Source organism: Schistocerca americana, chromosome 3, assembly GCF_021461395.2.
Source record: "Schistocerca americana isolate TAMUIC-IGC-003095 chromosome 3, iqSchAmer2.1, whole genome shotgun sequence".
NCBI classification, from domain to species: Eukaryota; Metazoa; Arthropoda; class Insecta; order Orthoptera; family Acrididae; genus Schistocerca; species Schistocerca americana.
Genome location: NC_060121.1, coordinates 170434061 through 170450956, shown reverse-complemented (window position 1 = coordinate 170450956; position 16896 = coordinate 170434061). Strand labels below are relative to the sequence as shown.

At 44.3% G+C, this 16896-nt stretch overlaps 1 protein-coding gene across 1 annotated transcript in view; it reads right to left on the bottom strand.

Annotated features, from left to right (window-relative positions):
• Positions 1-568: 568 nt before the first annotated feature.
• The window catches only part of LOC124605949 (toll-like receptor 2), a 345947-nt gene continuing 329619 nt past the window's right edge, over positions 569-16896 (bottom strand). The window contains exon 11 of the mRNA XM_047137910.1: positions 569-928. Within this exon, the coding sequence (XP_046993866.1) occupies positions 569-928 (360 nt within the window). The remainder of the gene's footprint in view (positions 929-16896) is intronic.

Genomic DNA, 16896 nt, shown 5'->3' with positions numbered 1-16896 from the left:
TAGTTCTTGCCATCTTACAACTTCTTGGCCATTGTCAAGTGATATGACTGCCAGGGCGCACCATCAGCCCACTGGCAGTCATACCTCCTTTACAAGCAATCTGATGGCAGAACACGACATGGCCTCACTCGTTTCTGTAGTGCTTTCGTTGCCAGCACATTAGCCGTTACGGCAGTGTATTAATTTTCGCCTGGACGGGGGCTTGAACCCGGGACCCTTTGGTTGAAGGTCTAGCGCTCTACCGACTGGGCTATCCGGTCCCTCAGCCGAGCGTTGTAGTACATGCTGCATGGTGTGCGAGTGATTCGCGTGTCGTAATTCCTGGCTTATGGCTCCACTGACGACTTCACCGACTTCCCGACAATGGCCAAGAAGTGCTTGGCCGAAAGCTCGTGTAGTTTTAAGCAATTGACGCGGTTGGAAACCAGAGAACATTTTATTTAACTGATGTATATCGCGAACGACTATGGTGCCAAGGCGCTACAGTGAGGAACATTTTTCTTAATTTATTTCGGATCTGCTAACGTAGCCTATATTGCCAAATGCGACGCCGCTATGGGCTGGCTACTCACGCGTCGTCGGCGTCGTCGGCGGCGGAGCGCCTCCCGTGCAGCTGGTGCAGCTGGTGGTCGCGGTGCTGCTGCTGGCGGCGGCGCTGGCTGGCGGCGCGCTGCAGCTGGCGGGCCCGCTGCCGCTGCTGGTGCAGGCTCGGGCTGAGCGCGTCGCGCAGCTTGCCCCAGGCCGCCGCCTCGTCCGCCTCGGCCGCGGGCCGCGCCGGCCACTCCAGGTAGGTGCGCGTCTCCATGAAGTCGCGCAGGTGGCGCGGCAGCCGCCGCCGCTCCAGCCGCTCCAGCTCCAGCAGCAGCAGGAAGTCGCTGCCGTCCTCCCACACCTGGTGCTTCGCCATGTCCAGCTCCCACTGGCACCACTGCAACGTACCGTCACTGCGTGGCGTACAACGAGTTTTGGGGCTGTCCCTAAATACGTCATTGCATATAGCAAACTGTACTTGTGTAAAGATGTCATTGCCGGAATTAACAGTCAAAAGCGATAAATGCTAGACAGGGCACTGCTTAGTCGTTTTTTCCCTTAGGTTAAGAGTCAAAGGAGAGGGGACTGTGGACTTTGTCTGTTTAGTCATTTTTCCCGTACCTTGGCAAAATGAGCGGTCTCAGGCCTTCTCTCAAATCAGGTAGGACAGATTGCTTTCACAACGTACACATGATAATCAGTGAAACCACAGCAGAGTGACTTAACTCCAGAGTACAACCCCTATTCAGGTTCCTGGTCAGCTGGGCATAGAGAAATAGTATTCTAGCTAGACTGCGCAACAATATTAGACTGCCTCCCTCGCATATCTTGTGTAATGGTGATGAAAGTAATATGGGACCCCAGCAAGTACAGGGCACTGTGTTATTCCCCCCCCCCCTTCCCCCCCCCCCCCCCGCTCCACGTGAGTATGTGATAGGACAGCGTATAACAAATATTGGCACGAAACACGTTCCGCCATGAACTACACAGCGAGGCACGTGAGAGCGACTTAGAAATCTCTGGTGTAAGCAAAATTTTTACTGGGGTGGTCGACTGAAAGTAATCTGTAATGTAAGAGTTGAACTTTCATATAAGAACGTAATAGCTCCGCTGCTTTTTACGATTTACATAAAGGATCTGGTTGATAGTATTGACAGCGCATTAGATTGTTAGCCGATGATACTATAGCCTACAGGAAAGTAGTATCACATGAAAGTTGTGAATAAATCAATGAGGATTTACAGAAAATAAATGCGTAGTGTAATGACTGGCAGTTATCTCTCAATATTAGTAAGTGTAACATACTGCGTATAACAAAGCGAAAGTCCCCATTAATGTAAGAGTACAAAATAAATGCCGTCTTTGAAAGCGGTAACATCCGCCAAGTATCTGGGTATGACTATTCGAAATTATGTCGAATAGAACGATCGGATTATACAAGTAACGGTTAAGGCGAACTCTAGATTGGAATTTATAAGCAGAATCGTGAAGCGATGCAGTCCTTCAACAAAGGAAATTGCTTACAATACGTTAGTTCGTCCAGTCTTAGAGTATTGTTCGTCTGTATGAGACCTTTACCAGTTGGGTCTGATTCAAGAGATTAAGAAGGTCCAAAGAAGACCGGCAGGACTCGTGACTGGTACATTTAGCCACTGCGAGAGCGTTACAAATCTCATAGAAAGTTTCAAGTGGGGCACTGCAAGACGACGCGCTAAACAGAAGGGGCTGCTCACTAAATTCCAAAGTCCGATCTTCGCCAGGGATCTAGAGCATATATTATTACCACCAACTTTCATATCGCGCAATGATCACTGTTCAAGGATAAGGGAAATCAGAGCTCACACTGAGGCGTTCAGACAGTCGCTTATCCCTCGCGCAATCCGTGAGTGGAACAGCCGAGGGGGGGGGGGGGGGGGGGGGGGGGACAGCACGCATAATGCCCTCCGCCACAGATTGCAGATTGCTTGGTGGCTAGCGGAGAATACATGTAGACGTAGGCAATATCGAGAGGCTCCCCATATCGCCGATTACTCTAGGCCACTGGTTCCCAACCTTTCATAGACCTGAGTACAATCAGGCATTAGATAGTATCATCCCCCCCCCCCCCCCTCTTGTCACTTGTCATCTGTTGCCCACCCCTCTGTTACCCAGAGTATCACCAATTTTAGCACCTAACTAAAGTGTAGAATGAAACACTTTTCTTGCAACACTTTTATTTTTAAAATGATGAAAGATTAATCATATTGAGCCATGTTGCGGTTTGCATTGATGCCGTTGGTAGGTTGGCATTGTGTAATAGGGATAGAGTCGTCTCGATTTCTTCTCGCGTTTACTGGGACCACTACCTTTGCTAGCATTGTCTATCCACAAGTGGCAGCAGCAGCGGTTATCGATATCTAGTACCGTGGTACTATCTTTGGAAGGACGTCAAGTGTTTTCCAGGTCAGAGTGTGTGGTGGAGTTCCGTTGGGACAGGGCAGCAGTGAGGTCCGGTAGCACGACGACATGCTGGGACCGCTGGTGGCACGCGGGCATTGCCAGATCGGGGGCTGCAGTTGCGAGGGCCGCAACCTCGTGGTCCACCGGACCCAGGATGGTTGAGTGAACATTAAACCAGCAGTGAAACCTCCACTATTTTGAGATCACGCTGTTTATTCGCACATTGCTACTCGCAGGGTCCTTGAGATGGAGAGCAACGAGTGGATTGTTTGGACTTACAAGGGGAGGCCGCCAATTGTGAAATTCAGATTCAATTCATACTGCGCATGATAAAAGCTCATGGCCAGAGGTGTAATGTGGCAAAGCACCAAGATGCACTTCTCAGCCGGTGTCGAGAAAATCGACAGTCAAAAGAAACCATTGCGGTGAAATACTCTCAACGATTAATAGCTATCGACAGCGTCGTGGCGCAGCGGTAAGCGCTCGGGTTCGTAATCCGAAGGTCGCCGGATCGAATCTCACGCCATGCAATTTTTTTTTTTTAGTATTTGTTTTTTGTTATTCAAATGTGTCTACACACACACACACACACACACACACACACATATATATATATATATATATATATATATATATATATATATATGTATATATATATATATAATTCCAGGCAATCAGTTGCAACAATTATGCATATAATAAGTTGTTGAAGGTCGTTTGTCGTGGAAAAACTGGCGACTTCGAACATCATTATGTTTTCCGCAAACAAAGTTGTATTTCACAAATGTTATTAATTGTCTTCATAATGTTAACCACGTATAGTTAACGGAAGACGCAGAAACGATATTCCGAAACGAATACGTATAGCGTAAGTCAAACGTTCGAATTAGAATAGAAACCCCACGAACACAAATTTGCTGTGGCAGGTATGAAATATAAGCTCCGTTACTCGCTCGTTATACTTGAAGGACAGATGTTGAATGGGCCGAAACGAGCCGCCGCATAAAAGCGTAGTTGCCTGCTAACTTTGAAAGAAGGTAGATGCGGTCCCTAGCGCAACTTATAACATCGTCGAGAAAATCAGTGCGGACGTGAGAGCTTTGGTACACTCTGTTAAACAAACGGAAAAATTGAGGCGGTACAATTGGAGAGCGATCCGCCTGCACCAAAATGCATAAGCAATTCATTAATAGTTTATATATATATATATATATATATATATATATATATATATATATATATTTGAATTACAAAAAACTAATAATAAAAAAAATGTAGCATGGCGCGAGATTCGATCTGGCGACCGACCTTCCAATTACAAACCCGAGCGCTTACCGCTGCGCCACGACGCTGTATAAAACTATTAACCGTAGAGAGCATTTCACCGCAACGGTTTCTTTTAACTGTCGATTTTCTCGACAACGGCTGAGAAGTGCATCTTGGTGCTTTACCACATTACACCTCTGGCCATGAGCTTTTATTATGCGCAGTATGAATCGAATCTGACTTTCACAATTGGCGGCCTCCCCTTGTTAGTGAGATTAGATTAGTTAGCAGTCTCCGCTTCTTGTTATTAAACATTGAATTCCTTGTCCGTGTTGGTAAAGTTCAACCAGCAGTATTTTTCTGCCTAGAGGGCGCTAACGCCCCAGTTACCTGCTCTGGAGGTCAACGTGTTTCCGTGGAGTGTACCTTTGCTCGCCTTGCCACTGCTGTCTGGTTAGGTGTGTAGTTCGACAGCCTCCTTCATTTTGGTCCGGATATGTTGTTTCTTTTGGACTACATTGGTCGTAGTGGTTCCTTCTGCTTCTGGATGTTCTAAACACCGGATTCTGAAGACGCAGTGCTGTCAGTCAGTTCCGCCTTCCTTGGTTATTACATTGTTGTATTCGTTATCCGACGTTAGGTACATTTTGCAAGAGTGTTGGTCTGCGTTTAAACTGTCACTAGTTTGAGCTGCCATCCGGTAAAGTGAATACAGCTCTTGGCTGCCTGTCTCAACAGTTACGAAGTTGAGCGACTTTCCCAGGCCGATCCTTTTCTCTCTTGGTTTGATCAGACTGTGATGATTGTTTTTAATATATATATATATATATATATATATATATATATATATATATATATATATATATATATATACAGGGTGAGTCACCTAACGTTACCGCTGGATATATTTTGTAAACCACATCAAATACTGACGAATCTATTCCACAGACCGAACGTGAGGAGAGGGGCTAGTGTAATTGGTTAATACAAACCATAAAAAAATGCACGGAAGTATGTTTATTAACACAAACCTACGTTTTTTTAAATGGAATCCCGTTAGTTTTGTTAGCACATCTGAACATAAAAACAAATACGTAATCAGTGCCGTTTGTTGCATTGTAAAATGTTAACTACATCCGGAGATATTGTAACCTAAAGTTGACGCTTGAGTACCACTCCTCCGCTGTTCGATCGTGTGTATCGGAGAGCACCGAATTACGTAGGGATCCAAAGGGAACGGTGTTGGACCTTAGGTACAGAAGAGGCTGGAACAGCACATTACGTCCACATGCTAACACCTTTTTATTGATCTTTTTCACTGACGCACATGTATATTACCATGAGGGGTGAGGTACACGTACACACGTGGTTTCCGTTTTCAATTGCGGAGTGGAATAGAGTGTGTCCCGACATGTCACGCCAATAGATGTTCAATGTGGTGGCCATCATTTGCTGCACACAATTGCAATCTCTGGCATAATGAATGTCGTACACACCGCAGTATATCTGGTGTAATGTCGCCGCAGGCTGCCACAATACGTTGTTTCATATCCTCTGGGGTTGTAGGCACATCACGGTACACATTCTCCTTTAACGTACCCCACAGAAAGAAGTCCAGAGGTGTAAGATCAGGAGAACGGGCTGGCCAATTAATGCGTCCTCCACGTCCTATGAAACGCCCGTCGAACGTGTACCTCACCCCTCATGGTAATGTACATGTGCGTCAGTGAAAAACACCAATAAAAAGGTGTTAACATGTGGACGTAATGTGCTGTTCCAGTCTCTTCTGTACCTATGGTCCATCACCGTTCCCTTTGGATCCCTACGTAATTCGGTGCTCTCCGATACACACGATCGAACAGCGGAGGAGTGGTACTCAAGCGTCAATTTTAGGTTACAACATCTCCGGATGTAATTAACATTATACAATGCAACAAACGGCACTGATTACGTATTTGTTTATATGTTCAGATGTGCTAACAAAACTAACGTTGTTTCATTTAAAAAAACCTAGGTTTATGTTAAAAAACATACTTCCGTGTATTTTTGTGTGGTTTGTATTAAACAATTACACTAGCCCCTCTCCTCACGTTCGGTCTGTGGAATAGATTCGTCAGTATTTGATGTGGTTTACGAAATATATCCAGCGGTAATGTTAGGTGACTCACCCTGTATATATAATTATTACTATTGGGGCCTTCAGCTGACAAATAATTTGAATTTCTGGTCAATAAGGCTTTCAGCCGTGAGAGCAACTTGCTTAAGAATTTTTTATTAGACATTGTGTCTTAATAGTCAAATTTGATAGCTGTTACTTATTGTCAACCTCATTTGCAGTTGTTTCCAAATAAAGTGTACGTGATTTTAAAAGAAATAAAAATTGAGCAACCAACGGTAACTGAGTAAGGCCCCGTCCACACCGAACCCTGCCTTTCCCTAAGTCCCATGTCTCACATATTTAGTTTGCGTGTATGTGTGCGTGTTAGAATAAATGACGAAGGAATTGGCGGTGCATCGCAAGTGCTGCCCACAACTCAATCTCAGAAATGAAAGTTAAGTATACACAGCGAGGCTACACTTGGTGCAAAAGCATACTTCCCCTGCATTACTCCTCTCCATTGCGGCATCTGCTTGACCTGTACACCGCAACCCCATTTAAAACCAAAGACTTTCACGTGTGGGCGCTATACTTACTCTATGTAAATCACTTCATTGCTGCACTCCTTAAGTCTGAACTGGCAGCAATGGCGCGACTTCAGGTCGCTAACCCTTTGCGTCTAACTGTTCTAATAATAATAACCATAATAATAATAATACCAAAGCTGTGTACATCCCTATAATAACCCTTATGAAATTACTGCTGCGTCATGCTGTCAATGAATTCATTTATCTCTTTTGAAGGGAGTAATGAAGCAATTTATGAAGTACTGCAGGTGCTCTGCACCGTCTAAGGCGCTGCTTCCCGATCGGCACGAATCCTCCCGGCAAATTAGTGTCGAGGTCCGGTGTGCCTGCCAGCCTGTGGATGGTTTTTAAGGCGGTTTTCCATCTGCCTCGGTGAATGCGGGCTGGTTCCCCTTATTCCACCTGAGTTACACTATGTCGGCGATTGCTGTGCAAACACTGTCTCCACGTACGCGTACACCTAATTACTCTACACGTAAACATTGGGGTTATACTCGTCTGATATGCGACGTTCCCGGGGAGGGGGGGGGGGGCGGGGTGGGGGGAGATTCCCGGGGGGGGGGGGGGGGCCGAACGAACCACACAATAACCCTGAGTTCGGTGTGGGCGGCGGTGTAGTGGGTGGCCTGTTGTGGGGTTGTGAACCACTGAGGGCTACGGCGGAACGACGCCTCTCCGTCGTTTCTAGGTTCCCGGTTCAATACACACGATACACACACACTCCAGCTACTACCTACAACTTGGAGAACATATTTTCTTGACATATTTAGCATTTGTTACGTATATGTCTCAGTTTTATCATCAGCGATGTACGGGACAACACGCAACGTATGTGTGTAGTGGGTGGACTATGTGATGAACCTATAAGCTCCACCACATCGACGCTTCTAATTGAGAAAAAGTAATTATTGATAACTTGTATCATCAGTATTAGATTCCTACAAAATCGTGATAATAACAATTATCTTTTGAAAATAATTTAATTTAGTAACTGAAACAGAACCGAATCGTTTAGTTTCTACCCCTCATAAAATTTCATTTTACCCCTCAGGGGTTAACCACCCCCAGGTTGGGAACCACTGCTCTAGGCTGAAGCAAAAATACTCGCTGCTGCACTTAGATGTATTGAATGTGAAATTTTATGTTGTAGAACAATTTATACTAATTCTACAAATCCGAATGTAACTCTTCCTGTTACCTTTTCACGACTAAACCGCTGAACCAATTTTGATAAAATTTGGTACGCAGATAGCTTAATTCTTGAGGAAGAATACATGGAACTTTAGAAAATAAAATAAAATAAAAAATAATAATAAACATGAAAAATCGCGGCTCATAAGAAGTATGTTAGTAGGATGCCAATGACGGTTGCATGAAGGTTGGCAGTTCTTGGTGTTTATTAAGTGGCAGTGCGAATACACTGTTTAATCATACAAGCAGTTCTTGAAATTTTAAAAAGAACCGCGAAACCATCTGGCGAACCTGGACAATTTTTGTGGCGCATTGTTGTGGAGATACGTAATAATATCCGACGGTAAGGGCGAGAACAGTATTTGAAATTGTTAGAACCTGCTGCGCAAAGTTATGTCTGGTTTAGCTCATCTTTCTGAAAGGGGTGGAGCTGCGAAAGTTACTCGAACTCAACAAATCTCGGAGCAATCTTACATCTGGCAGACCTTAGATGTAGAACGTCAGAAGGCCTCAAGAGCTAAAGAAACATTAGAACAGTTACAAGCCCGTCGGATTTTAGACGCTGAGCATGACACGTCTTTTATACGTTCTCAGACAGTAGAAGATTTACAACGTCGGTGCCGTTTAAAGGGTTTTACGACAAGCAGAGAGACGTCATGCCTGTACACGTATAGCGTTGGAGGCTTTCAGTGAGGCTGTATTCCATTATGGTCCATTAATTGGTTTCGTTAATAATCGATTAGTCATCTTAGGAAGAATGGATTAGAAATGTAGGCCATGTAACTCGTTGAAATGAGATAAAAAACGTTTGGTATGTATCACTCTGGTGGCAAAACCTTACTTCAATTACTAGATGACTGGACTGACGTATCACTGAAGAAACTACTCACTTGCTAATTTTGCTAACGCTTGTTGCAGACTTTGCATATACAGCATTAATGACATGGGCCTTGTGACTAGATTTTTGTGAGCTGAATTCTTATCTTGGTTCCGCCGGCCGCTGTGGCCGAGCGGTTCTAGGCGCTTCAGAATGGAAGAGCGCTGCTGCTACGGTCGCAGGTTCGAATCCTGCCTCGGGCATGGATGTGTGTGACGTCCTTAGTTTAGTTAGCTATAAGTAGTTCTATTCTAAGGGACTGATGACCTCAGAGGTTAAGTCCCATAGTGCTCAGAGCCATTTGAACCATTTTGAACCACTACATACAAACATATTCGGTTTCGATTCTCGGCCAGGTTGGGGGTTTTCTCTGCCCGCAAGCTGGGTGTTTGTGTTTTCCTCTTCATTTCATCATCATTCCCATCTTTCGTGACAGTGGGTAGATCGGAATGCGAAAAAAAATTGGACTCTGAAAAAATTGACGCTTTGTACGGTCGCTGATGACCGCGGAGTTGAGCTCCCAACAAACCAAACATCATCATCATACAAACATACTCATAAATTATTAGCTTGCTTACTTTACATCACTTATCATAACAAAACTACTGATTTGCGAGCTTAGGCACAGGTAACAGTTCGTGTAAAATTAAAGGTACAGTTGTCAAGACTTAGAGTTACTTAAACGTAACTAACCTAAGGACATCACACACATCCATACCGGAGGTATGCGACCGTAGCTGCCGCGTGGTTCCGGACTGAAGCGCCTAGAACCGCTCGACCACAGCGGCCGGCTGCCTTACTACACACAGTTCCATTAGAGACGGTGTGCCGTTCCATTCCTCCGGCCTTTGAACTCACTAAATACTGATTCTAAGTTGACGTAACGGAACGGAATGGAACTGAACGTCAAAGCATTCCATAGTCCATTACAAATGGCAGCACTGACACTGGCCGACAACGGAACGGAACGGGACGGAACTGAAAGTCAGAACATTCTACAGGGCATCCAGAATGGCGGCATTCACACTGGCCACAAGAGAATGGAAAGGGGACAGAACTGAAAGACAAAATATTCCACAGTGCATTTTAAATGGAAGCACTGGCCGACAACGGAACGGAATGGGACAGAACTGAGCGTGAAAACACTCCACAGTGCACTCCAAATGGTAGCATTCACGGTGGCCAACAATGGAACGGAACTGAACTTTAAAAAATTCCACTTTAAAAGTGGGAGCATTCGTACTGGCCGAAAACAGAACGGAACTGAAGGGAATGGAACGTCAAAATATTCCACATTGCATTTCAAATGGAAACATTCACATAGGCCGCTAACAGAACGGAACGGGATGCAATGGAACTGAATGACAAAACATTGCACAGCGCTTTCCAAATGGCAGAATCCACACTGGCCGATAACGGAATGGAACGGGACGGAATTGCACGTTCCATTAACTGTTGTTCCACACAATTGGTCAGATATCTGAAAGCAGAAAATGGTTTAAGTTTGAGGAGATTCGAAGTAGAGCACTGTTACCATCGGTTCAGTGAACACAGGTTGGTTGACTGGCCCTCCCACACGTATCGTTATCACTTCTGTGTGGGTCTGCTCAGTACGCACATCTTGTGCTACTGCTGCACTGTCGGTTTCCGTTCCCAAATTGCAAACAATTATGTCATTGTAAGACGGGAGGTACATACACTTCCACAGAACAGCGAGCTCCAATATGGGAGCCACTGTAATCTAAAATGCTGCAACAAAAACTGGGGACGGCTTTGTTACCTTTAGCCCGTTCAGCATTATAATTTTATTGAACGTCCCGATGCAGCAACACGTCATCTCGAGTTTCACAGTTACTGATGATGCTCTGTTTAGTAGCGAAGAACTTCGGAATGTACCCCTCCAAACTTGCTTCGTCTAAAATAGTTCAAATGGCTCTGAGCACTATGCGACTTAACTTCTGAGGTCATCAGTCGCCTAGAACATAGAACGAATTAAACCTAACTAACCTAAGGACATCACACACATCCATGACCGAGGCAGGATTCGAACCTGCGGCTTCGTCTAAGAATGAGTGTTGAACGAAGGTGTTGACAGTTAATCCTAACACAGCCTTAATTTTCCTGCCATCGTAATATTAATTATATACCTGAACAATGGCTCGCAGTCCCGCCAAATGATTTGTCTATTGCCGTAGAGTGGAGCCTGGCTATGTATCTGTCTCTGCTTTCAACAAATAAGATGAAAGACCCTCTGTCGGTAGTTGCTTATATGTTAGCAGTGCATCTTACATGCTGGTGGGTGGCGTCGACACGTGGCACTTTCTCCATTTTTTCTCGTTGAACGTGGCTCATCGTCTTTTTCCTCGTCCGCCAGGTCCCGTTGGCGTTTCTGCGAGGGCTGTAGGCCTCTTTCTGCAGTTGCATCTACTAGTGGAACGTTGTTGGAGTGCGTCTGCGTTGCAGTACGCGATGATTGGGTCGCTATCACTTTACTGATGAATACATGAAATGCTTTAGTATGCAGTGGGACACTGTGGGGCTGGTTTTGTGAAGTTTGTGGAGCAGAGGGGCTCCAGTCGCCATGATATATACTTCAACAATTCGGCAGAGCCTATGTGTGTGTGTGTGAATTCCTAAGGGACCAAACTGCTGAGGTCATCGGTCCCTAACGTACACACTAGTTAAACTAACTTAAACTAACTTACGCTAAGAACAACACACCCACCCATACCCGAGGGAGGGACCGCGCAATCCGTGACATGGCGCCTCGAACCAGGCGGCCACTCCGCGCGGCAATCCGGAGCCTATGCAAGTAGAACAAATACCGGAACGAACTATCACAGTATACAACGCTCGAGCACTAGCTGGGTAGCAAGCGCCGATGTTGTCTCTTCTGCTTCCCGGAGCGAACTGGACTGACTGTTGTTCGAATGCACAGTAATAACGTTATGTTATCCAGGCACATTTGCCACCTATTTCAAATGGCCTTGTTATCATCTTCGATCTGTGAGCTTCTTTTTTAGTATGTCTGTGGGTATTTATGAAAATATAGATATTTAATTGAGTCTGTGGTCGACTCTTATTTAAACAACGCTGTATTACCTCTTCCGTCCTTACTATATTCCCTGTGACTGTGAAGACAGGGTCAAATGACGCCTGCTGTGGGTGACAAATCAAATACTTTAGACACGATCAGGGCAGCAAGTAGTATAGTGGGTACTCGCTTCCAAGTCATACAGCTGGGAATATGGTTTCTCCCATCTTTTTACATTTATACATCAATCCCCCGTTTTACTATCTCCCCCCATGAACCATAGACCTTGTCGTTGGTGGGGAGGCTTGCGTGCCTCAGCGATACAGATAGCCGTACCGTAGGTGCAACCACAACGGAGGGGCATCTGTTGAGAGGCGAGACAAACGTATGGTTCCTGAAGAGGGGCAGCATCTGTTGAGAGGCGAGACAAACGTATGGTTCCTGAAGAGGGGCTGCAGCCTTTTCAGTAGTTGCAGGGTCAACAGTCTGGATGATTGACTGATCTGGCCTTGTAACACCAACCAAAACGTCCTTGCTGTGCTGGTACTGCGGACGACTGAAAGCAAGGGGAAACTACGGCCGTAATATTTCCCGAGGGCATGCAGCTTTCCTGTATGGATAAATGATGATGGCGTCCTCTTGGGTAAAATATTCCGGAGGTAAAATAGTCCCCCATTCGGATCTCCGGGCGGGGACTACTCAGGAGGACGTCGTTATCAGGAGAAAGAAAACTCGCGTTCTACGGATCGGAGGGTTGAATGTCAGATCCCTTAATCGGGCAGGTAGGTTAGAAAATTTAAAAAGGGAAATGGATAGTTTAAAGTTGGATATAGTAGGAATTAGTGAAGTACGGTGGCAGGAGGAACAACACTTTTGGTCAGGTGAATACAGGGTTATAAATACAAAATCAAATACGGGTAATGCAGGAGTAGGTTTAATAATGAATAAAACAATAGGAATGCGGGTAAGCTACTACAAACAGCACAGCGAACGCCTTGTTGTGGCCAAGATAGACACGAAGCCCACGCCTACTACAGTAGTACAAGTATATATGCCAAATAGCTCTGCAGATGATGAAGAAATTGAAGAAATGTATGATGAAATAAAAGAAATTATTCAGATAGTGAAGGAAGACTATAATTTAATAGTCATGGGTGACTGGAATTCGGTAGTAGGAAAAGGGAGAGAAGGAAACGTAGTAGGTGAATATGGATTGGGGGTAAGAAATGAAAGAGGAAGCCGCCTGGTGGAATTTTGCACAGAGCACAACTTAATCATAGCTAACACTTGGTTCAAGAATCATAAAAGAAGGTTGTATACATGGAAGAATCCTGGAGATACTAAAAGGTATCAGATAGATTATATAATGGTAAGACAGAGATTTAGGAACCAGGTTTTAAATTGTAAGACATTTCCAGGGGCAGATGTGGACTCTGACCACGATCTATTGGTTATGAACTGTAGATTAAAACTGAAGAAACTGCATAAAGGTGGGAACTTAAGGAGATGGGACCTGGATAAACTGAAAGAACCAGAGGTTGTACAGAGTTTCAGGGAGAGCATAAGGGAACAATTCACAAGAATGGGGGAAAAAATACAGTAGAAGAAGAATGGGTAGCTTTGAGGAATGAAGTAGTGAAGGCAGCAGAGGATCAAGTAGGTAAAACGACGAGGGCTAGTAGAAATCCTTGGGTGACAGAAGAAATACTGAATTTAATTGACGAAAGGAGACAATATAAAAATGCAGTAAATGAAGCAGGCAAAAAGGAATACAAATGACTCAAAAATGAGACCGACAGGAAGTGCAAAATGGCTAAGCAGGGATGGCTAGAGGACAAATGTAAGGATGTAGAGGCTTCTCTCACTTGGGGCAAGATAGATATTGCCTACAGGAAAATTAAAGAGACCTTTGGAGAAAATAGAACGACTTGTATGAATATCAAGAGCTCAGATGGGAACCCAGTTCTAAGCAAAGAAGGGAAAGCAGAAAGGTGGAAGGAGTATATAGAGGGTCTACACAAGGGCGATGTACTTTAGGGCAATGTTATAGAAATGGAAGAGGATGTAGATGAAGATGAAATGGGAGATATGATACTGCGTGAAGAGTTTGAGAGAGCACTGAAAGACCTAAGGCGAGACAAGGCCCCGGGAGTAGACAACATTCCATCAGAACTGCTGACAGCCTCTGGAGATTCAGTCCTGACAAAACTCTAACATCTGGTGAGCAATATACCCTCAGACCTCAAGAAGAATATAATAACTGCAATCCCAAAGAAAGCAGGTGTTGACAGATGTGAAAATTACCGAAATATCAGTTTAATAAGTCACGGCTGCAAAATACTAACGCGAATTCTTTACAGACGAACGGAAAAACTGGTAGAAGCCGACCTTGCGGAAGATCGGTTTGGATTCCGTAGAAATATGGGAACACGTGAGGCAATACTGACCCTACGACTTATTTTAAAAGCTAGATTAAGAAAAGGCAAACCTACGTTTCTAGCATTTGTGGACTTAGAGAAAGCTTTTGACAATGTTGACTGAAATACTCTCTTTCAAATTCTGAAGTTGGCAGGTGTAAAATACAGGGAGCGAAAGGCAATTTACAATTTGTACAGAAACCAGATGGCAGTTATAAGAGTCGAGGGACATGAAAGGGAAGCAGTGGTTGGGAAGGGAGTGAGACAGGGTTGTAGCCTGTCCTCGATGTTATTCAATGTCTATATTGAGCAAGCAGTAAAGGAAACAAAAGAAAAATTCGGAGTAGGTATTAAAATCCATGGAGAAGAAATAAAAACTTTGAGGTTCGCCGATGACATTGTAATTCTGTCAGAGACAGCAAAGGACTTGGAAGAGCAGTTGAACGGAATTGACAGTGTCTTGAAAGGAGGATATAAGATGAACATCAACAAAAGCAAAACAATGATAATGGAATGTAGGCTAATTAAGTCGGGTGATGCTGAGGGAATAAGATTAGAAAATGAGACACTTAAAGTAGTAAAGGAGTTTTGCTATTTGGGGAGCAAAATAACTGATGATGGTCGAGGTAGAGAGGATATAAAATGTAGACTGGCAATGGCAAGGAAAGCGTTTCTGAAAAAGAGAAATTTGTTAACATCGAGTATTGATTTAAGTGTCAGGAAGTCGTTTCTGAAAGTATTTGTATGGAGTGTAGCCATGAATGGAAGTGAAACATGGACGATAAATAGTTAAACAAGAAGAGAATAGAAGCTTTCGAAATGTGGTGCTACAGAAGAATGCTGAAGATTACATGCGTAGATCACATAACTAATGAGGAGGTATTGAATAGGATTGGGGAGAAGAGAAGTTTGTGGCACAACTTGACTAGAAGAAGGGATTGGTTGGTAGGACATGTTCTGAAGCATCAAGGGATCACCAATTTAGTACTGGAGGGCAGCGTGGAGGGTAAACATCGTAGAGGGAGACCAAGAGATGAATACACTAAGCATATTCAGAAGGATGTAGGTTGCAGTAGGTACCGGGAGTTGAAAAATCTTGCACAGGATACAGTAGCATGGAGAGCTGCATCAAACCAGTCTCAGGACTGAAGACCACAACAATAACAACAACAACATCAAGAATGGTAATGTGTTGCACTTTTGTTGTTTCCATATTTATCCAAGCCCCTGTAGCAGTGTTAGCGCAGCATCAGAAATTCGCTGCTATGTGTCCAGTATGTTCTGTTCTTTACTGGCAGAACTTGTGCGCTACAATAACAGAAGGCGAAGAAACTTTATTCTCATGATTCACCATTTACAACATTGCAGCTGCTGCGGTTTGGTACAGAGAAATATGGTTTTCCTCAGAGGGATGAAATTTTCACAGTCATTGTTCATCTACATCTACATCTACATCTATACTCCGCGAGCCACCTTACGGTGTGTGGCGGAGGGTACTTATTGTACCACTATCTGATCCCCCCTTCCCTGTTCCATTCACGAATTGTGCGTGGGAAGAACGACTGCTTGTAAGTCTCCGTATTTGCTCTAATTTCTCGGATCTTTTCGTTGTGATCATTACGCGAGATATATGTGGGCGGTAGTAATATGTTGCCCATCTCTTCCCGGAATGTGCTCTCTCGTAATTTCGATAATAAACCTCTCCGTATTGCGTAACGCCTTTCTTGAAGTGTCCGCCACTGGAGCTTGTTCAGCATCTCCGTAACGCTCTCGCGCTGACTAAATGTCCCCATGACGAATCGCGCTGCTTTTCGCTGGATCATGTCTATCTCTTCTATTAATCCAACCTGGTAAGGGTCCCATACTGATGAGCAATACTCAAGAATCGGACGAACAAGCGTTTTGTAAGCTACTTCTTTCGTCGATGAGTCACATTTTCTTAGAATTCTTCCTATGAATCTCAACCTGGCGCCTGCTTTTCCCACTATTTGTTTTATGTGATCATTCCACTTCAGATCGCTCCGGATAGTAACTCCTAAGTATTTTACGGTCGTTACCGCTTCCAATGATTTACCACCTATGGCATAATCGTACTGGAATGGATTTCTGCCCCTATGTATGCGCATTATATTACATTTATCTACGTTTAGGGAAAGCTGCCAGCTGTCGCACCATGCATTAATCCTCTGCAGGTCCTCCTGGAGTACGTACGAGTCTTCTGATGTTGCTACTTTCTTGTAGACAACCGTGTCATCTGCAAATAGCCTCACGGAGCTACCGATGTTGTCAACTAAGTCATTTATGTATATTGTAAACAATAAAGGTCCTATCACGCTTCCCTGCGGTACTCCCGAAATTACCTCTACATCTGCAGATTTTGAACCGTTAAGAATGACATGTTGTGTTCTTTCTTCTAGGAAATCCTGAATCCAATCACAAACCTGGTCCGATATTCC